We start from the raw sequence: 23,029 nt of genomic DNA on the forward strand, positions 1-23,029 counted from the left end.
GGGTGTCCCCTGCCTAGTGCCCGAAAACAGCCGGGATTGGCTCCAACACCCCCAGCGACCCTCTTGAGGATAAAGCGGTCCGGAAGATGAATGAATCAACGAATACACACACACACACACACACACGTCTGTAATGCACTTTATAGTATTTGCTGATTTGTGGTGTGACTACCGTTGACACAATTGGACCATTGTGTCATTGACAACATATCCAAATCTGATCTCAGCAACTTGTTTGGTTACGTTAGTGCGCCATAGAGACGTCAGCCAGCAAATTAGAAGATGACTCAAAATGTAACCATTTTTTCTTTGTCTTTTTTTTTAAAACAGTGACAGATCCTCCCCGCCCTCTGGTGGACGCATTCAGGGGAAATCCTCCCAGGCACCCTTCGCTTCACACCGTTTCAGCGTGTTTGTTCGTCCCACGGATGTGTTAAATTTGGTGTTGGGATTTTGCTGAAAAAAACAAACCGGAATTACAATCTGTTACAAATCGATGTAGAAACTTCAAGACTCTGCGAGGCAGTACACCTGGTGAAGACGCGCTAGTGGAAGTTTTACAAACTAAACGGACCTTTGGGTGACTTTGTCTGCTTTCAAGGGTTTGTGTTCATTTCTTATCTAAGTATTTTCCCTCGAGTTGATTGGTTAAGTGCTACTTTTTAACATGTCACGTTTGCAGTGTTGTTCGATCATCTTTAGGGTAAAAAAAAAACATGTTTTATGTGTCCACGCATGTTCTAGATTTGACACATTGATTGCAGTTTCTTGCAGTTGACTTGCTTTGAACTGGGAATGTTTGCAAAGTCTGCGACGCTTTTCCTGTTTCTTTTTCACCCGCAAATAATAAAGCATACGTTTTTTAAACTTGACAAATGCAAGCTGTTGATATTGAACATTTGCCATCATTTGTTTTTCAAGTTAAAATGTTTGTTTTAATGCATTTGCAATGTTGAATATGAAAAGTTCACACATATTTTGATTGGAGTTTAGTCACCATTACGAATAACTTTTTTTTAGTTTATCACTAGGAGCACCAATTTGCAATTTGAACTTTTTATTTCTTTCACATTTTTTACTGCGTATTATGTGCTAACTTACAGTGTATTAAATTGAGTATGACGTGGCCCCCTTTTCCTTAAATTTTGTATTACCTAATGGAAGCTGGACACCCCTCACTGAAAGACGTGTAATTGCTCTGATCTTATCCTTGATAAGGTATCTTCTTTTAAACTTGTAATTAAAAGAGACAGTCACATGTGAAGGTCGCTATAGTGGGTAGGAATCGTTTCAAAAATGTTAAAATGTTTTAAAGTGGCTTGAAGTTACCAGGTTGTTTTACCAAGGAAATAGGACCTCATCCATCATCTGCATGTGCCGCATGCGCAGGTCATCTAAAACAGCCACTTTGATCTGGGCTGGGCAGGAGAGCAGCAAGGCCCTTCCGTGGCCAGATTTTCTGCAAGATGGGCAGCTTTTCCAGCAAGGAGAGCCATGGACTCACAGGTAGGTCACTGAAACACACTAGTTTTTACCTTGTGCAAAAATTGGAGATAAGGATATGTGATGGCCAATCAGAATGAGCAAGGTTACAAAAGGGGAAACAAGTGGAACGGCTGTGCATGCGGAGGCAGGAATCTTGGCATTCCTCCTGTGTGTTGCTCAGCGAGTGGTCATTCTCCCCGCGTCCCCATGTGATCCATTTGGCCCAGCTGCGATGAATCGGCAGAATTCCCCGTCTTATCACAAGGGCAGTGGATTAATCATTGAGGCCTAATGCTATCTGACATCCACGCTCAATCACACACACAAACCTTATTATATGCACGTGCACGTGCACGCACCCCACACACACACACACACACACACACACACACACACACACACACACACACACACACACACACACACACACACACACACACACATTCATTCAGTCAATCTGCCACCCATATACATGCATGGGCGAGCACATTAACGTCTGGAATGAAGAAATAAAAAGGGAAGGGAGGCTTGAGGAAGTTATTAAACAATCCTTCCATTCTTTTCCAATGAGTCGCTCCATAGTTGCTGCTTTTGTGTCATTTATAAATTAATCCTTTTTTTCTTTGTACAAGCATTGTACAAGCATGGAGATTGATAGGCTGATCGGTACAGCGTCTGCCGTGATGAATCATGATACCACTGGATCGAACCAAATCAAACCACTTGAAAATGTACCGTTCCTTAATCAAATCATATCCCAGGTGTAGCGTTATGTATCGATTCAGAATCAGAAAACCTTTATTCGTACCAAAATGGGGAAATTTCATCTTTCTCATTTAGGGATCTTTAGCAACAAATACACCCGCCTTCTCTGTGAAGTTAGCTAGCAACACTGATACTGGTTTTCAGGTGAGAAGACATTGACATATTGCTGAATTTGTGATTGTTTCCTCCAGGGAACACTTTGGAAAATGTCCATACTCCTCCTGCTTCCCCACAAAGTGACGAACCTGGAATTGTACTTGATTCCCCTCGGCTCCTCTCCGCCACATCACCAACATCTCCCAGTACAGGTCCTTCTTCACCTCCAGTGTCAGTGGTCGCAACCTCCAGCATTAAGCGATCACATCCAAGCTGTGCCATTCCTCCACCTGAGTGGAGGCCTCCTCCTCCACGGCTCAAATCAGACAGCTCAGCAACTGTCTCAGCAGTCAGTCCAGTGTCAAGCAAGCCGGAAAGTACATTGGCAGTGAAAGGACACATTACATTGAGTAGAAATGGGGATCATTCCACCTCTACACCTCGGACTATGGTTGCTCAGGGTAAATGTGCACCGTTCAGCCCTGCAAAGAGTCAATTGTCTGCGTGTAGCTCTCCACTGGCTTTGTGCACTTCTTCCGGGCCAAAATGGAGAGAAAGGGAAGGCAGCATGAGTCAGTCTTTTTCATCAAGTCCAGGGGCCAGGGATTTCCAGCCCAAGGAGCTGCAGAGGCTATTGGACGAGTGTCGGATAACATTAGGGACCTCTGACAGCCATGATGGGCCCAAGGATGTCATAGGTAAGATCTGCAAAAGATTTGTGCTGCTTTGTTGTTCCATCACAGGCTCATTATTCTCATGCATTGAGAAGGGCAAATGTTTGTTTGACCTATCAATTTGTATTCATGTGACATGGTCTGACATTTCTTCTCCATCAGAAATGCTGAAACATCTCCAGGCAGAGGTGAATAATTTAAAGAGTCATATGCAGGTGAGATGGTATTCAATCATCAATCAGACCACTTTCTAGTGTGTTTGTTTGTCCTCATGAGGATCATAGTTGCTGACCTTGCTTAAGAGACAGCTTGTTTGGCATCGTGAACAATTTTGAATCTTCATTTGATGTTACATGGAGGTTTTTAGAACCAGAGTATTTCACATCGACCCGAGTTGAGATTCGATATGTACATGTATATGAGCTGTGAAACATTTAAAAAAATGGACAAAAGGTTCAGTTTGAATGTTTGCAGTAGCAGATGTTATACACAAGGCAACTCATTGTGTTTCACACACTCAAAAACCCCACACGACACATAAAAACACCTACAAAGAGTTCAAGCCAATTTAGAGAACAAAAGAATAATGAAAAGAACATGCATTGAATATAATACAGCACATTTAATCAAGGCATTAAAAAAAGCAAGTAGACAAAAATTACTCAGTGAAATTGATATATGTAATGCTCATGTATTTTGTTTTTCTACTTTCATTCCTTTCATCACTTTGCTGCTGTGAAATGTAAATTTCTCCACTGCGAGACTAGGCCTCATTTATAAATCCGTTTACACAGATAGCCTGTGATAGTTGACAAGAATACATCATATCACAGTGAAGGAGAATTAGGTCTCAATAAAATATCATCACATCATGAAGGCATTTCTACAAACAGCCCTCGGTTTGCTTGGATGTTTCCCACTGCTCTGAAGATGTTGTAATCTGCAGTGATTTCCTGTCCCTGACCACTCCCTTAAGAGAGCAGTGTGGGACTCTCAGCTTCCTTCAGGTTACAACAGATGGAATATGACACAAAATGGGCCCTCCCTTCTTAGCTTTTCCATCTGCAATTGTCATCGGACATATATCAAAAGTGACACATTTAAAATTTGATCCAAACCTTCAGGGGAAAAAACACACACAAAAAGAAATGTAATCCACTATTATGTAGAATAATCCCTTTATCATCGTGAAACAGTAACTAATTCTAAAACATGTTTTATGCTTGCAGCTGTTTGAGCCATGCAGATTCAAGTTTAAAAATCCATGATAGAGGTCATTCTGCCTCTTTGCAAACGATGAGCGATTGATCTGTGTATGTGTGATGTTTGGCTTGACGTTAAAAATCTCACTTTACATGCTTATTTCTGTTCTTGGAAGTCTCTCTTTCATGTTTCATGTCTCCTTCCTCTTTTTGCCCAATTTCCTACATACCCAAAGAAGCTTGCAAAGAGAATCTCTGCATGGGCCAGCACAGACCACAGGGAGAAAAGAAAACATTGAGAGGTAGCCGTGTATTAAAAATTGAGGCAATCCAACACTGTGTTTACACGGGCCCTTGCTGGGCCAATAGAAGTTGCAAAGCACTGACTTTATGAACCCACTCTGTCTGCTTTGCTGTCCTGGGAGCCTTTTTGTGTGGAGCTGGTGGAAGGAGGAGGAGGGATTCAGAGTGCGGAGGTGGTTCTTCACAATCGGCCGTTCAGGAGACAAAACTTCTTTTGGTTTGTTCAGTGTAGTGAGGAAGAGGAGGGAGTGAGGGATGATGCCTATGATCACACTGGCCGATTGTTTTTATGTCTGTTGCGCACGTTAGACAGAGCAGAGGCACAAATACACACATATTCTTTCACATTTCAACATAACTATTGGGACGTCTGTGTAAGCTCTCAGTCGTACAGGAGTGGTCCATCGATGAAAGGGTTTCTTCAGTCGGTAGTTTAGGGCCTATATATATATATATATATATATAGGTTTCTTCTGTCGTCATCTGTACTTTGAAGGTGTCGGACGTTTCGCTTCTTATCCAAGAAACTTCGTCAGCAAACTAAAGTCTTACTGGTAGTTTATATATATATATATATATATATATATATATATATAATAAAAAAATCCTCGTCTCACCCACCATGGATGGTGTCTGTCCCCATTTCAGCTCGGGTCCTCTACCAGAGGCCAGGAAGCTTGAGGGTTCTGCGCAGTATCCGTGCTGTTCCCAGCACTGCGCTTTTCTGGACCGAGATATCCGATGTTGTTCCCGGGATCTGTTGCAACCACTCGTCGAGTTTGGGGGTCACTGCCCCAAGTGCTCCGACCACCACAGGCACGACTGTCACCTTTACCTTCCAGGCTCTCTCCAGCTCCTCTCTGAGCCCTTGGTATTTCTCGATTTTCTCATGTTCCTTCTTTCTGATGTTCCCATCACTCGGGACCGCTACATCCACGACAACGGCTTTCCTTTCCCCTTTATCTATGACCACGATATCTGGTTGGTTGGCCATTACCATCTTGTCAGTCTGTATCTGGAAGTCCCACAGGATTTTTGCTCGGTCATTCTCCACCACCTTGGGAGGTGTTTCCCATTTTGACCTTGGGGTTTCCAGTCCATACTCCGCACAGATGTTTCGGTAGACTATGCCAGCCACCTAGTTATGGCGCTCCATGTAGGCTTTCCCTGCCAGCATCTTACACCCTGCAGTTACGTGTTGGATTGTCTCAGGTGCCTCTTTGCACAACCTACACCTTGGGTCTTGTCTGGTGTGGTATATCCCTGCCTCTATGGCTCTGGTGTTCAGGGCCTGCTCTTGGGCAGCCAGGATGAGTGCCTATGTGCTGTCCTTTAGGCCAGCCCTCTCTAGCCACTGATAGGACTTCTTGAGATCAGCCACTTCTGCTATGGTTCGGTGGTACATCCCGTGTAGGGGCTTTTCCTCCCATGATTGTCCCTCTTCCAGCACCTCATCCTCTGTTCCCCATTGACTGAGACATTCTCTGAGTACATCATCCGTTGGAGCCTTCTCTTTGATGTATTCATGGAGCTTGGATGTTTCATCCTGGACAGTGGCTCTCACACTCACTAGTCCCCGGCCTCCTTCCTTACGGTTTGTGTACAGTCTCAGGGTGCTGGACTTGGGATGGAACCCTCCGTGCATGGTGAGGAGTTTTCGGGTCTTAACATCCGTGGTCTGAATCTCTTCCTTTGGCCACCTTATTATTCCTGCAGGGTATCTGATCACTGGCAGGGCATAGCTGTTTATTGCCCGGGTCTTGTTCTTGCCATTGAGCTGGCTTCTGAGGACTTGCCTCACCCGCTGGAGGTATTTGGTCGTAGCCGCTTTCCTTGTTGCTAATTCGAGGTTGCCATTGGCCTGTGGTATACCGAGGTACTTGTAGCTGTTTTCAATGTCTGCTATTGTTCCTTCAGTGAGTGAGACCCCTTCAGTGTGGACTACCTTTCCCCTCTTAGTCACCATCCGACTACATTTCTCCAGCCCGAATGACATTCCGATATCACTGCTGTAGATCCTGGTTGTGTGGATCAGGGAGTCTATGTCCCTTTCGCTCTTAGCATACAGCTTGATGTCATCCATGTAGAGGAGGTGACTGATCGTAGCTCCAGTTCTGAGGCGGTATCCATAGCCTGTCTTGGCGATTATCTGGCTGAGGGGGTTCAGTCCTATGCAGAACAGCAGTGGGGAGAGTGCATCACCTTGGTATATGCCACATTTGATGGACACTTGCGTTAGTGGCTTGCCATTGGCTTCAAGTGTGGTTTTCCACATCCTCATCGAGTTTGCAACGAAGGCTCTCAGGGTCCTGTTGACCTTATACAACTCCAAGCATTCATTGATCCATGTGTGTGGCATCGAGTCATATGCTTTCTTGTAATCAATCCAGGCTGTGCACAGGTTGGTATGTCGGGACCTGCAGTCTTGAGCGACTGTTCTGTCAACCAGCAGCTGATGTTTGGCACCTCTAGTATCTCTACTAATGCCTTTCTGTGCTTTGCTCATGTATTGATCCATGTGTCCACTTATCTTAGCCGCAATGATGCCTGACATGAGCTTCCATGTTGTGGAGAGACAGGTTATTGGCCGATAGTTGGAAGGAACTGCACCCTTTGAGGAATCCTTCATGATCAGGATTGTTCGCCCTTCGGTTAGCCATCCTGGGTGAGTCCCATCCATCAGCAGCTGGTTCATTTGTGCTGCTAGGCGCTCGTGGAGAGCTGTGAGTTTCTTTAGCCAGTAGGTGTGGACCATATCCGGGCCTGGTGCCGTCCAGTTTTTCATACCTGAGACTCTTCCTTGTATATCTGCCGCTGTGATGGTAACTGGGTTCTGTTCAGGGAGGTTGCTGTGCTCCTCTTTCAGAGTCACCAGCCATTGTGCACTGCTGTTATGTGCGACCTCCTTCTCCCATATGCCTTTCCAGTATCTTTCAGTTTCCAGCCTTGGAGGGTCTGCTCTGCTGTTAGAACCCTGCCACTGAGCGTACACGTTCGCAGGTTGTGTTGCGAACAGCCTGTTTATTCTTCTGGCCTCATTCTCTTTCGTGTACCTCTTTAGGCGACTGGCCAAGGCCTGGAGCCTTTGTTTGTCAGTTTCGAGTGCTTCAGGTATGGTTATCTGCATGTACCTCTTGGGTATTGGCCTTTTATTCACACCTCTCTGGGTCTCCGTCAATTGACTCACATCTTTCCGAGCCGCCTTGATCTTGGCCTCCAACCGTCTTTTCCATGGTGGGTAATGAATCTTGTGGCTCTCATGGTTGCTCTTGTAGCCAAGCATGTCTAGGATCACTGATGCTGAGGTGTATATCAGCTCATTGGTTTCCGTGATCGTTCCGGTCGGGATCGTTCTCAGTGCTGCATTCACAGTTTCCATGAGACTTTCAGGTGGTACTTCACATAGCCGTTGTAATCGGTGCCTTCGTTGCCCAGTTTTCATTCTTGCCATGATCTTATCTCTCAGGTCATTTGCTGCCTCGCTCAGCATTTCATTTATTGGGGCTGGCTTCCCAATCTCATTATTCATTGGGGCTTGCCCCCCAATCTCTGGTTGAACCTCTTCCTCTGATGTGGCAGCCTGGGACCCTTCACCTCGGAATTTGTGTTGTACCTCATCAATCTCAAGTTGTGATAGCAATTGCCGTTTGTGGATATTGGAACACTGAGCTACTAGTTGTTTCGTGGTCAACCGTGACTGTGGGTTTCGAAGTAACCACTCAGCCCCCATTCTCCGCATGTAACCCCTCTGACTAGGGTTGCTTGAGTAGTAGCATTCCAACAGAGCCATGTTATCGCATCTCGTCCATCTCCGCTTTGTTCCAGTAGCCCATTTTTCATCAGGGTGCTCTGGTTCCCCAGCACCTGACGCAGACCTTGTTTGGCCGGGCGACGTCTGAGCCGGCATGTCATTCCATTTATTGTCTCTCATCATTGTATGAGGTAGGCATTAGCGTGAAGGGTCTTGCCCAAGGACCCACACTGGATGATGTCATTGTGCTCATTTCTGCTCATTTTCTCTGCCACAAGTGGGATTCGAACCCGCGTCTCCCATATGCCAAACCGATGCCTTATCAACTGAGCTATCCAGCCGCATACATATATATATATATATATATATATATATATATATATATATATATATATATATATATATATATATATATATATATATATATATATATATATATATATATATATATATATATATATATATATATATATATATATAGGGCCTAAACTAAAATATATACAAAACACAGCTTTGGTATCAGTTCCAGGTGACCGCTGCTAGACATTTGCCATAATTCACTATTATTCCTCTTCTTTGATAGCGGAAGTTTGTTTTGAGGTTACAAACGTTTGGAATGAAAAACTGTTAACTTTGTCTAGACTGTGAGGAGGCAACCGCGGTGTCGAATGTGAACCCTGTGCTGAATTATTCGGTGTGTAAAACATGGCACTGAATTTAGGACACCTTTCACTTTGATGTCCATGTGCATTCAATGCAGCTCACTTCATCTCCTGAATTATTTTCAGGTGCAAGGAATATGGTTAGTTTAGGTGGTATTCAATCATTTTTTTTGGGTGGCAATTGCAGACTGAAGAAACTTCGGAGGGAGAAGCACTTTCAAAATTTAGATGGTTCTCCAACTATGTGTCAAAAAGAGAGAATAACTAGGTGGAGAAGAGAACAAGGGAAAAATGGATTGAAAACAATAACTCTTTCCGAGAATCACCAGATATTCAAAGTGCGTGTGTGTGTGCGTGTGTGTGTCTGTGCGTGCATGCGTGTATGTCTGAACGTACACCACATCTGGTCTTGCTGTAGGCCACGGGTCAGCTCTTCTGGGACTGTTTCTCTCTGTGTGTTCGTCCTGACAACCCACACCCTTATCTTCGTATGAACTGGGGAGCACCCCTTCCTGTTTCCTGAAACAGATGGTTGGAGTGCTCATGACCAGATAAGCAAGACAATGTGAAGACAAGATCCTTCAAAAAGTAGTGTGTGTTTTTTTTTTAATGAAATAATACAACTGAGTTTTAATCTAGCTGTTTGGCATGTTTCCAGCATAGCGTGCCCGAAAAACTAAAATGTCAAATCAACTGCTTATAACGTTCTGTAGTGAGGCAAAGGAATAAGGAATGTGAGATGTTTGCTTACAGTATAATGGGGTCCAGCTGTGGTCTTGAGTCACTGGTCAGACCAGAGAGTGTCGACTTGGCTCCAATATTACTTCCTCCTCAACAACTCCATTTGTTCGTTGTTCATCTAATTACTCACCTTCTAACCTTTGCTCCTTCACCAAGCTTGTGGACCATCCGCCTTATATTGCCTGGTAGTCTGTCTGCTGTCGGCATTAAATATGTACCCCTCTTCCATGATTTCTCGTTTCAGCTCTACTATTGATACTGGTGAATGTTCCTTTTTTATTGTTTTTTCATGTCTGGAGCAACCATGATATCAAAAGTGTCTGAGGATAGCTCTTAATATTTAATCACAATATAATAACACGGAAACAATGTTGGCACAATTGTTATCCAATCGTGTAGTTTCAATAGTTACTACCTCAAAGAGAGGAAAACCCCTTTTGAGATGGAGTAGACTACTAATATTAATGACATATGGTTAGCCTTCCTTGTAATCCTGTGTTAAATTTTCTTTATTGTGTGGTTTCACAGACATATTTTTTGCATAGTTGATCTCATATGTCAGACAGATCTTCTTCTTCTTTTCCTTTCGGATTTTCCCTTCAAGGGGTCGCCACAGCAAATCAGTGTCCTCCATCTTCAGAGGTTTGATTCGGATGTTTGTTTTGGCCAAGCTTTTACAGATATGCCTCACTATTTGCTTTTCAGGGCTTGCTACATCATGTCATTGTCATTTCCTTTTACTTCAAGATGGTGCCGCGAGAGTGGCTGCCTTTCCAGCAGCTCCTGCATTTTGTTTTTCTACTTCTTCCTTTCCTTTCTTCTTTCTTCCATAATTTTGTGCTGTGAAATGTAAATTTATCGACTGCAAGACTAATAAAGGCTAATCCAAAATCCAATCCATTGAATTTACATTGATCACCATTAGTCATAATATTTGGGATATTGGGCCAAACACTAATGAAGGTAATTAATGACAGATTCTTCTACTTTGAGCAGTTGAAGAATATAATACTCAAATAGGTAAAGAAAGTAATCTTTCCGTCCAAGAGATGCCAAAGGTGTTCGCATAACGAGATAAAAAAGGATAAAATACTCAACAACACTGTTTCCCAGCGTATTCATTCTAAACGCCACCTACAAACGTAATAATTGACAGCCTCCTACCACTTCGACCTTCTTCACCCATACACTCCTTCCCGCAACCTCTGCTCCTCAAAGACAAACCTCGCCATCCCTGTTCCAAGGCTCAAAACCTGGAAGGAACCAAGCCTTCTCTGCCCCCCCCCCCCCCCCCCCCCCCCCCCCCCGGCACTCTCTCCCACCAAACATTCAAAACAGTACTGGCTTCTAATCCTTCAAATCATTTCTTGAAACTCACATGTCCCACAATGCTTGGAATACCTTTTAATCTCTTTTACCAGTGTTTGAAACTCATGACAAAAAGTTAGCGGACACCAGGGCAGACATCTCTGAAAAGTTGCCTGCCCTATCTTTCACAACTTGAAACACAATAAGACGCGTTTGTCGTCATGGTGCACAATGCAATGTTTGTGTTGCGTTGTCTGCTAAAGCCACGTGGACTCCTTTTTCTAAGCGCCTTTCAAAACTGTGAAGTACACTATACAGTCACGGTATAGTACGAAGCAGGCGGACTATTACCGTGACTGTAAAGTGCACTTGAAGGTTTTGAAAGGCGCTGAGAAAGATGATTCCACGTGGCTTGCAGCGGTTTGCTTTATTGAATAAAATAAACGTTTTATTTGAAAAAAATCGTTTTTTTTTTCTTGAAGAAGTTGTCCTCCACCCGGGCCTAGAAGTTTTGAAAGTTGTACGCCCGACGTAAAAGTTGTACACCCCGGGCCTCCGGGCAGACGTTATTTCAAACACTGCTTTTACCCATTTTGCTTTCTTTTTCTTCTTTAAAATGAATAATAATAAATAAAGTTTATCTCATGTGAAATTGTCAACATTTCTTATTTAGCCTTAGCACATGTGACAAACCTGTATTATAAGGTTTAAGCAGCGGTGCACCCTCAAGGCTTGCAAAGCCTTCTCTCCTGGCCTAAAAATATTTGAATCACCGATGTTAGTAATATTTTGTCCATGAATTCTTATGAAATAACTCCAAATTTATTTTCAGCTTCCTTTTATTACTTTTACTCTGTTGTGCTGTTGCCAGATGTATGTTTTTGTATTCAAGCATTTAACCAATCACATTTCAGCCATTATTTGTTACCATGGTAAGAAATCTACCTGGACGCCTTCACAATCAATTCTGCGGGCCCTGTTGCATCAAATGTGTCGATCATCAAACTGCTGTTTGATATCGAGTTGGCAACGCAACAACTGTACCGTCTTCTTGAAGAGGCTGGTCAACATCAGAGTTTTTGCAAAGAATGATTGGTTAGTCACTAGCCCAGGGGTCGGGAACCTTTTTGACTAAGATGGTCATAAAAGTAAAATATTTAGAAATGTTTTTCAGTGAGAGCCACGCGCGCGCACATCCACACGGGCGTGCGCGCACGTACAAACGCGCGCGCGCGCGCACGCGCGGCCACTTTTCAACAAAATATCAGAATGTATTATTTAAAATAACTTTGTGATAGTACTCACCGTTCCCATGAATGGTTTTCCGTTCCTCGTGATTGGTAAAAATCCAGGCAAACGATCGAAATAAAATTCAACTTGCCGGTCCAGAGGCGAAGTTACTGCTAGCTAGCCTGCACACGGCTCATAAGCTTCCACACTTGCTATCTGCAATATACTTCTCGCAGAAGTATGTTGATGCTAACGTTAACATGGGGCTTGTTAAAATGTCGCTGACATTCGACTGTTTCACCGATGGTATTGTTTCATTGCAAATTAAAATCAGAACATTTTCTCTCCTCAAAGGCTAATGCTCCCGTGCATTCAAGCTGAAGTGCACTCGTTGGGCTCATTTAAAGGGGCGTTTACCTGTTTCAACATGACGGCCAGTATCATCCAATCAAAATGGCGCTTTCGGCCAACCTAGGTCAGTATCATCCAATCAAAATTGCGCTTTCCGCCAACTGCAGCCCCAACGGGAAATAAACAGCGAAAAAAACGAGGATATGTATTTAGTTTTATCGGCGAGCCATATGCAATCGTCAAAAGAGCCATATATGGCTCGCGACCCATAAGTTCCCAACCCCTGCACTAGCCAATCATACTTTGCAAAAACTGCTCTGATCACATGCCTCTCGTGACAAGAGCATACTGGCCAGAGCTAGCACACTGTATCAGTCGACTGCTGCATGAGCAAATATGTTGTATTGATAGCAGTTTTGTCAAGCCACAGTGGCTGAAGGAGGAGAATTAATTTATTTGGTTGGAGATTTTCTGTTAAAATCATTTTCAAGACTGACTTTTCAAGAAAAATGGGCATTATTAAGAAAGGCCTGTCAGTTATTTCCCGGCTAATGGTACCCACTATTTGACTTATAAGTAAATCACACCACACCTTTTTCAGTCTGGATTGATTGAGACGTGACTGAAGGCCTAGAGATGAAATCCACGGCACACCACTTGGTTTAAGTCACGTTGGTAACAATCAACAAAAGATGGAAAGCATTGTGCCGGTTCATGGTAGTTCATCGAAACGAATCAAGGCATCTGCTTGTTGTTTTAGAGTGAGCGGATGGAATGGCTCCAATTCCAATCTGACCTTCAAGTAGCCGTGTCAGTGGCTGACCGTCTAAGAGCCGAGGCCGAAGAAGAGCTGACTGTGCTTCGAGAAGAGCTGACTGTGCTTCGAACGGCACATAAAGATATGGAGAGCGAACTGGCTGCTGCCCTGCTTAGACAGAAGGAGACCGACATGCAGCTTTCCACATTGAGAGGGGAGCTTGAGGAGAGCAGGCAGAGGCTGGCTACCCTGACTCAGACTCCAAACAAAACTCATGCCCAAGAAGGAGAGAAGAATGAAACTCTGATGAACTCTGACAGCAGTCAGAGTAGTCAGAGGGGGAAGGAGAGAGTGGTGTACCGGCTGGCAGGCAGTGCGACTGACAGCCTGACAGGTATTGTTAGGGAGGACTGTGCGGCTGTCACTAAGCGATATCTGAGGAATGTAACCAACGAGGAAAGGAGGAGGGAAGAGATGCGATCGGGTGAGACACGAAGAACAACGACTGAGAGGTCAAGGTGAGATCAACAGTTGCTCTTAAACTTTGCACGATCATTGTTATGGGGTCTATCAGAAGTTATGGGGAAAAATGGAGACACACTCACTTATACGATCAGAAAATAGAGCAATACATCTATCTACTTATATTCACAGCTGGAATAACTTTCATATGTTCAACCATTTCTGTCAATGTGCCATAATGCTCCAGAAGCTTGTCCCGATTGCCAGCACATTCAGACTCCATGACCTTACAAAATGGAACTTCCCAGACAACCACTTCCACAACTTTTGAACCAATAAACAAAGTGAGATTATTCTTTTCTTCACATCATTTTTTTAATCATATGATACACTTGGAAATGAGATATATATATTTTTTCCTTTTTTTTCTTCAAAGAATTTAGTACCGCTCAGAGGACAAAGAAGCCTGGATCAACAAGAGAGCAGATCAAACACTGATACAGGTATGTGTTTTTTTCATTGGTAATTACACGTGTTCCATGATCAAGTTGTGTCTATCTTCAAGTTGTTTTTTCTGTGCACATTCTGGTGCATTGTACCTTTTTTTTTAAGCAAACACTGCTTGACATCTAAGTCAATACTTTTTCATTGCAGGGAAACGTGAAGAAACTTTAAACAAGTACAACTCCGCTCTTTCTGACCTTCCACCAACCAGGTGAATGTGCTACATACTAAACATTGATTTGGTCAACCCAAAAATATTATCTTTGTTTTCCCACATCAAGGTATTGATGTCACGAAACTTAACTAGAAGGTCTAAAACTTGTATCGTTTAGGTTCCAGGATGGTTTCAACCTGCTCCTGCGTCGTCATGGAGGCTCAAAGAGGAATTCTCTCTTACGTTGGTGTCAAAGCCAAACCCTAGGCTACAAAGTAAACATTGATTTTTGTTGTTGATAGAGAATAGACAATTACAGTCAATCTCGTCATGAGAAGTACGTACATGACAACGACTTGCTTGTAAATGCTTTTATATTTCAAGGGCATGATGGGTTTCTTCTCCTTTATGCCATTTAAAAACGTTTTATTATACATCAACTGAGGGGTTCCCATTTTGTTTTCCTTTTCGACAGAATATTGACATTACCAATTTTAGCAGCAGCTGGGTGGATGGCCTCGCATTTTGTGCTGTTTACCACAGCTACCTGCCCTCATGTATTCCTTATAGCAGCCTCAGTCCAGACGATAAGGTGAGCTTGGCCTTTTTGGATGTTGTTCACAATACATTTTATATTTTTGCTGTGTCACACAACGCCAATAAGTCAGTCTCTGGCTGCAACAAAAGCAAACTATTAGTTTCGAACAGTTTAATGAACGGTGTGCTACAATTTGACCTCAATATGACGAATGATAGGGGGCGAATAAAGTATTTCGAGAATATTAACACTCACTCGCTACAGCAATCCTATTGATATTTCGGCAACTGAGTTCAAATAGCAAGTAGGACCACAAGCTGTTTCCATTATTAACTTGACTAAAAATATTAATGTTTTGTGTGTGTGTGTGTGTGTGTGTGTGTGTGTGTGTGTGTGTGTGTGTGTGTGTGTGTGTGTGTGTGTGTGTGTGTGTGTGTGTGCGTGCGCGCGTGTGTGTGTGTGCGTGCGTAAGTGCGCCGATGAGGCTCCAATAACAAATCCCCACTTCATTAACATGCATTTTATAGCATCTTATTGTGTTCCAAAGAGAGAACAAAAACTTGGCAAGTTTTTAAGGAATTATGGAGAATGGATTTCAAAAATTCTTCATAAGATTGCAATTAAGTCATGAAAAGGTGATGTAAACTGTACATAATGCACAACAAGAGGATTAATCTATTTTTAGATTAAATAAATTATACTTTCTGGATGAATTTAATCATTTAATTTGCAATAGACATCGTCTGTGTAAACTCTGTCGTACAGGACTCATCCAGCGATGAAAAGGTTTCTTCAGCTGTCATCTGTACTTCTTTGAAGGTGTCGGGCGTTTCGCCTCCTATCCAAGGCGAAAAATCCGACACCTTCAAAAAAGTATAGATGACGGCTGAAGAAACCTTCTCATCGATGGACCACTCCTGTACGACTGAGAGCTTACACAGATGTAAAGTCTTACTGGTAGTTTCGGCCCTATATATATATATATGCCTACTGTCCAGACATGGCGGTGCCGGACTCTGCTATGATAGGTCCCTGCTCTCAGGTTGGGGGGAGCAGAGGACTACTCCCTGCAGCTGCTCCACTGATAGTTCCTGTTGTTCAGACTAACGACTGGCCTGATTGCCCCACTTCGACCGGTATCACCTCATCAGTATTACTAATCCTATGTTGCCTAAGAACGATCCAAATTGAACCTCACCCCACCAAACCGGTTTAATGAAGGATTTAGTTGTTTTATGAAAATCGCTTCTTTTACTCCCCTTTCAAACCATCTATGTTCTTTCGCTAATATTTTAACCTCATTGTCGTCAAGTGAGTGGTTGCTAGCTTTTAGATGCATATGTACTGCCGATTGAGGCCCACTAGTATTATCCCTGCGATGTTGATAGTCTTTGAGAATTTGTTTAGTCTCCCCAATGTACTGCTCTTTACAATTTTCATTCTTACAAAACTTATGTATTGAATAAACTACATTACTTTGTTTTTCATTTGGCAGCCTATCTTTTGGATGCACTAATTTTTGCCTTAAAGTGTTTATTTTGTGTTGCCAAAGGACTAGTTTTTTGTTGTCAAAGGACTAGTTTTTCAGAAACTCCTGCAATGTAAGGTACTGTTACTCCTCTCCTTTTTGTAGACACAACCCCTTATCCCACATTTGTCAAAGTTAAACTTTGCTAAAACACAACAAAAATCTAAATTCCTCATACATAAATAAGATTTTGTCAGAATTTTCAAGTTATAAATTCCTTCATGACAGTAACTTAAACAACAGTCTGATAAACCGTTATTCTTGACTTCTTTTAATTGGTGTCAGTCATCATGGCACCAAGGGAAATGTTAATTAAAATACATCCTGCGACAAAAAGAGTTTCACAACACGATCCGAACCAATCCGAAATCTTAAACCATTGGAATGAATTTATTTTAAACAACTGGTGTCAAACATACGGCCCGCGGGCCAGAACCGGCCCCCAAGGAGGTTAATTTTGAATAATTTGAAAGTGGAAAAATGCATAAAAAACATGGAATTAATATTTTTAATTCACAGCAATTCATGGATTATCCGCTGAGTGGCGCACTCTTTCCATCAGAGTAGAAGACACGCCGCATCACTGAGACAGACTGAAAACAGCAGACGGTGTCAATGCGCCATCTGCTGCTTGTCTCGACGTTGTTAATACCTTGGTCTCTACCTGTCCGCTACACCCTCATTAGCCAAAATGTCGTTATCCAAATGGAGAAAAGTAGATAAGGAGTGTAGAATTTTCAAAGAAAAATGGACCACGTCTTATTTATTTACAGAGATGCACGGAAAACCTTTGTGCTTGGTGTGTTTGCAACAAGTTTCGGTATTGAAGGAATATAATATTCGACGCCACTACGAGACTCATCACAGCGAAAAATATGACTGGTTGCAAGGACAACTGAGAAGAGAAAAGATTAACGAATTGCTGGCAGGTCTGAGGAAACAGCAGTCAACTTTCATCCGGAGCCGAGAAGTCAATGAAGCAGCGGTAAAAGCCAGCTACCTAATTGCTAGCGAAATAGCATTAGCATCGAAGCCGTATTTCGACGGTGACTTTGTTAAACGATGCATGATGAAGGCGGCTGAACTTGTATGTTCCGAGAAGCGACAAGCTTTTGCCAATATTAGCCTGACGAGGAATACTATAGCGGAGAGGATTTATTGCATTTTCCGTGGCAATTGACGAGAGCACTGACATCACAGACGTGGCCCAACTGGCCATATTTATTCGAGGAGTTGATGAGACATTGACTGTTATTGAAGAGTTTCTTGAGTTGGTGCCAATGATGAACACCACAACAGCCGCGGACATTTTCGACTCTGTCGTTGCTGTATTGGACAGAGTTGGAATGGACCGGTCCCGCGCTGTCAGCCTGGCTACAGACGGCGCGTCATCCATGGTCGGAAAGAAAGCAGGTGTCGCAACAAAGTTCAAAGACAAAGTACAAGCCCTTAATGGAGGAGATCGTTTCTGGACATTTCACTGTATTTTGCACCAGGAGGCATTGTGTTGCAAGTCGCTGAAAATGGACCACGTCATGGAGGTGGTTGTTCGCACTGTAAATTTCATCCGGTCCAGAGGTCTGAACCATCGTCAGTTTGACAAACTTCTCAGCGACAGCAACATTACCCACAGCCTGCGATACCACACCTTAATGTTAGTCAGCAGCTTCAAAACAAAAGTTCTGTGATGGAATTCTACTGTTCATACAACTCCATAAATTTTCAGTATGTATTGTATGTAGGTATGTTTCATGTATGAAGTTTACAGATTTACAGGACAGGTGAACACTTTCTTCATTACACATTTAAAATCACTCTCCTTAGTTTGTAAGGTGTACGCAGGGATTACATTTAGATTTCATATGCGTATGTGTAAGTGGTTTAATAATTCACTTTCTTTAAAAGTCTCATTTAGTCTTAAAGTGCATTACTATATTTTTCAGTACCAATTAAAGTTTTGTGCCTTTGTACAATCAGTGGGATCAGTTGCAATGCATATTTGTGAATGATAAATGTAAATTGCACATTTGACTAAGGAAATATGAGGTGTTTCATGAAATGTTTTGTGAAAAGATAGTTCATTAAATGTCAATATTTTCCTAATGTTCTTGTGCTTCTTTACACCAAAACAAAGGAAATGATATTTTTGCTATTTTTAGCAGAGTATGGTATAATTTTAATGGTCCGGCCCACTTGACATCTCCCTAGGGCCTAGGCCGTCCGTATGTGGCCCGCAATGCGAAATGAGTTTGACACCCCTGTTCTAAACCCTACTGATTCATAGTTTGTCATATTTTTTCTTTGCAGAGGGCCAATCTCAGTTTAGCATTCAAAACAGGCGAGACTGTTGGGATTGTCCAATCTTTGGTAAGACACTGAACTAGAATAGGCAAGTAATTACCACCAGGCCAAGCCTGACTTTGACTAAATACGGTCATTAAAAAAAATCCACAGCTACAGTATATGACAAATAGACAGGTGCTGAAAGACTAATCACCTTTTAAACCATCTGTTTAACAGACTGTTGAGGACATGCTGCGTGTAGGTGGTCCTGACTGGCAAATGGTCCTGAGCTATGTGGAGAGCATGTATCGTCAGTTTGAGATGTAACTGATGAAGGTGCGAAAAGTATCCAAGGGCCAACTAACGATAACAGTGAAGACGCTGGCCTTGTGAATTTTCTGCACTTGGTTTATTCAACAAAAGTTTACAACCTGTCGAATTTTGACCTGAAAGTGAAGCAAAAGATGATCTTGTGTGAAGAAATGTCACTTTGTTCAGACTGGCTCGTATAAAAAGTATTATGTTTTTGTGTATGTGTATGATAACGACACATCATGTTTGCCTTGTGGATACTGAATGTATTTCTTTTATTACATTTTTTTTCCAAACATTTGGCTGTGGTGCATTGCGAAAGCATAACTTTTTAATTATGTTTCACAACATTTTGAAATTGTTATTCAGATCTTAACAGTCTGAGTCAAATGTGTAAAACATTGATTCATCCCAATGAATACAATATAATTTATTCAGGAAGTGCCATAGACTTGTATTCAAAGTGAAAGAACAATATCGCACTTTTAATAGCCCGTTGGAAATGTCAAGCATATTTGTTGTCAACGTCTCCACACTGGTACTTAACTCACAAAGGTGCTGTATTTCCTTCTGGTTTTGTCAATTCTGCATGTGAATGTGCTTGTATACATGCTATTTTCTGCCTGCATGACTGAGCTTTTAACGTTAAATATACAGCCACGTCGGTAACTTTATAGCAATTGCCTAATGTGCACTTAAAAACGCCACTTTGTCTATCTGATAATCCAGGGGTCGGGAACCTATGGCTCGCGAGCCATATATGGCTCTTTTGATGATTGCATATGGCTCGCCGATAAAACTAAATACATATTGTGTTTTTTTTTCGCCGATCAGCCCCAACGGCCAACTGCAGCCGTTGGGGCTGCAGTTGGCGGAAAGCGCAATTTTGATTGGATGACACTGACCTAGAATGGCCGAAAGCGCCATTTTGATTGGATGATAGTGGCCGTCATGTTGAAACCGGAAAACGCCCCTTTAAATGAGCCCAACTAGTGAACTTCAGCGTGAATGCACCGGAGCCTTAGAGGAGAGAAAATGTTCTGATTCTAATTTGCAATGAAACAATACCATCGATGAAACAGTCGAATGTCAGTGACATTTTAACAAGCCCCATGTTATCGTTAGCATCAACATACTTCTGCGATAAGTAGATTGCAGATAGCAAGTGTGGAAGCTTATTAGCTGTGTGCAGGCTAGCTAGCAGTAACTTTGGACCAGCAAATTGAATTTCATTCCGATCGTTTTCCTGGATTTTTACCAATCACGAGAAACGGAAAACCATTCATGTTAACGGTGAGTACTATCACAAAGTTATTTTAAATAATACATTCTGATATTTTGTTGAAAAGTGGCCGCGCGTGTGTGTGTGCGCGCGTGCGTGTGGCTCTCACTGAAAAACATTTCTAAATATTTTACTTTCATGGCTCTTAGTCAAAAAGGTTCCCGACCCCTGTGATAATCTATTGCAAATACTATATATATATATATATATATATACAGTAAAGTCTCGTTATATCGATATTCTCGGGAGTCGGAAGAAATATCGATATAACCGGACTATCGATGCTTTCATCTTCAGAACTACAGTGTATTTGAATCATATTCATAACTGGATGTGTAACAAGAAAGCATATTATCCGAATCTGAAGCCATTGTTTGGATTCACAAGCAATGCAAGACGTCTTGGCGTGAAGTCATTTTTATTGGTGTTTAGCATTTGAATAAAAAGTGACATCGGTTGTCCTTTAATACACAGTATGGAATGTTAATAATTTTCAAAATCATCACGCTTCAGCAGACAAAACAAGAAACATTGTTGCAAAAAACGAGTGCATTCATATACAGTACAGTGGGCATGTACATAACACAACAGGGAAACTGCAATACTTACATCTTACTGTATTATGTATACAATATAAAAAAGTCATCAATCTTATTCTGCTTCCCATTTTTACCTTTTAACACAAACACTTCAATCTCGTCTGCTACACACGAGCTACCGTCTGAAAATGAAAATGGCTCTGCTACACGGGTGCTGGTCACGTAACCAAGACACGTGACCAAGTCGACCAATGGCGCGACCAATGGCGCGACCGATGGCGTGTCACGTGACCAAGACACGTGACCAAGTCGACCAATGGCGCGACCGATGTATTGATATAAACAGCAACATGGCCGGAGGGGGATGAAAGGGAGCACCGTAATAACCGGATTATCGTAATAACCGGGTATCGTACTAAACCAGGGGTCGGGAACCTTTTTGACTAAGAGAGCCATAAAAGTTAAATATTTAGAAATGTTTTTCAGCGAGAGCCACACGCACGCGCGCACATACAAACGCTCGCGTGCGCGCGCACACACACGCGCGGCCACTTTTCAACAAAATATCGGATAGTACTCACTGTTAACATGGATGGTTTTCCGTTCCTCGTGTTTGGTAAAAATCCAGGAAAACGATTGGAATAAAATTCAATTTGCCGGTCCAGAGGCGAAGTTACTGCTAGCTAGCCTGCACACGGCTCATAAGCTTCCACACTTGCTATCCGCAATATACTTCTCGCAGAAGAATGTTGATGCTAACGTTAACATGGGGCTTGTTAAAATGTCACTGACATTCGACTGTTTCATCGATGGTATTGTTTCATTGCAAATTAGAATCAGAACATTTTCTCTCCTCTAATGCTCCGGTGCATTCAGGCTGAAGTGCACAAGTTGGGCTCATTTAAAGGGGCGTTTACCTGTTTCAACATGACGGCCACTATCATCCAATCAACATGGCGCATTCGGCCATTCTAGTTTAGTGTCGTCCAATCAAAATTGCGCTTTCCGCCAACTGCAGGCCCAACGGGAAATGAACGACGAAAAAAACGACAATATGTATTATAATATGTAATATTTATCGGCGAGCCATATGCAATCATCAAAAGAGCCATATATGGCTCGCGAGCCATAGATTCCCGACCCCTGTACTAAACGGTACTAATTATACATAAAAAGACTAGAAATGTGCAAGGGAAATGAAAATAGTATCGTAATAAGCAGTACTATCGATATACCCGAGATATAACGAGACTTTACTGTATATACAGTAAACTCTCGTCATATCAATATTCTCGGGAGTCCGAAAAAATATCCATATATTCGACCCTGCGCGCATGTAATTTTCTCCTTGCGTTCATAGAAATAGTATCGTAATAAGCGGTACTATCGATATAACCAATATCGATATAACGAGACTTTTATATATATATATATATATATATATATATATATATATATATATATATATATATATATATATATATATATATATATATATATATATATATAACCAGTACACTAATACCTTGACAAATGCCTTTCTGAGACTTCTTGAAAGTGGACTTTGTACTTGTTATATGCATGCCAAATATTTAACAAACCTCCTTATAAAATGTTAATACATATGTAACTAGTGTTAATACCAAAGAATAAAATGTTGACACAAACTAAATGTTAGGCGGACTTTGTGGTTTATCTAAGATCTGGAAAGATAATGCACAAGATGGTTTCCTCCATTTCCAAGTCAAAGCAGTGGATGCTCGAAATAGGAGTTCCTAAGAGATGAAGACATGGCACCTGGCTCTGCAGTTTATTGAAGAGATGAGGCGACCGAGGGGAAGAAGTTGGAGTTTACGATCAACATTCGATGGCATCAAATTAATGCACTGACTATGGGCGTTTGTTTTCTACTGTTCAATAAAACAATTCTGCTTGTTTGGTCGGATGAGCTCTGGCTTGATGGTGAATTATTATGGTCTCTACTTCCACCCTGTGGTAAATTAATGTTAAAACAGCCAAGTTACAACTGCCCATGCATCTTTTGTGTTGATTGATTTTACATACAACACAATTTTCAAACGCACACACACTTTATTACAGCG

General features: G+C 42.1%; 1 protein-coding gene across 1 annotated transcript; it reads left to right on the forward strand.

The window, feature by feature from the left end:
- Positions 1–360: 360 nt before the first annotated feature.
- LOC148893755 (cytospin-A) lies at positions 361–21,859 on the forward strand. The gene is made up of 12 exons (XM_089005096.1): positions 361–602; positions 1,390–1,506; positions 2,442–3,044; positions 3,183–3,235; positions 13,329–13,843; positions 14,035–14,131; positions 14,224–14,290; positions 14,442–14,502; positions 14,624–14,720; positions 14,921–15,037; positions 18,819–18,878; positions 19,032–21,859. Exons 2-12 carry the CDS (start codon positions 1,467–1,469, stop codon positions 19,119–19,121), a joined length of 1,800 nt encoding a protein of 599 aa, XP_088861222.1. The 5' UTR covers positions 361–602; positions 1,390–1,466; the 3' UTR covers positions 19,122–21,859.
- The last annotated feature ends 1,170 nt before the right edge of the window (positions 21,860–23,029 follow it).

This window comes from Hippocampus bargibanti, linkage group LG09 (assembly GCF_051943395.1).
Source record: "Hippocampus bargibanti isolate YZ-2025 linkage group LG09, ASM5194339v1, whole genome shotgun sequence".
Classification (NCBI taxonomy): Eukaryota; Metazoa; Chordata; class Actinopteri; order Syngnathiformes; family Syngnathidae; genus Hippocampus; species Hippocampus bargibanti.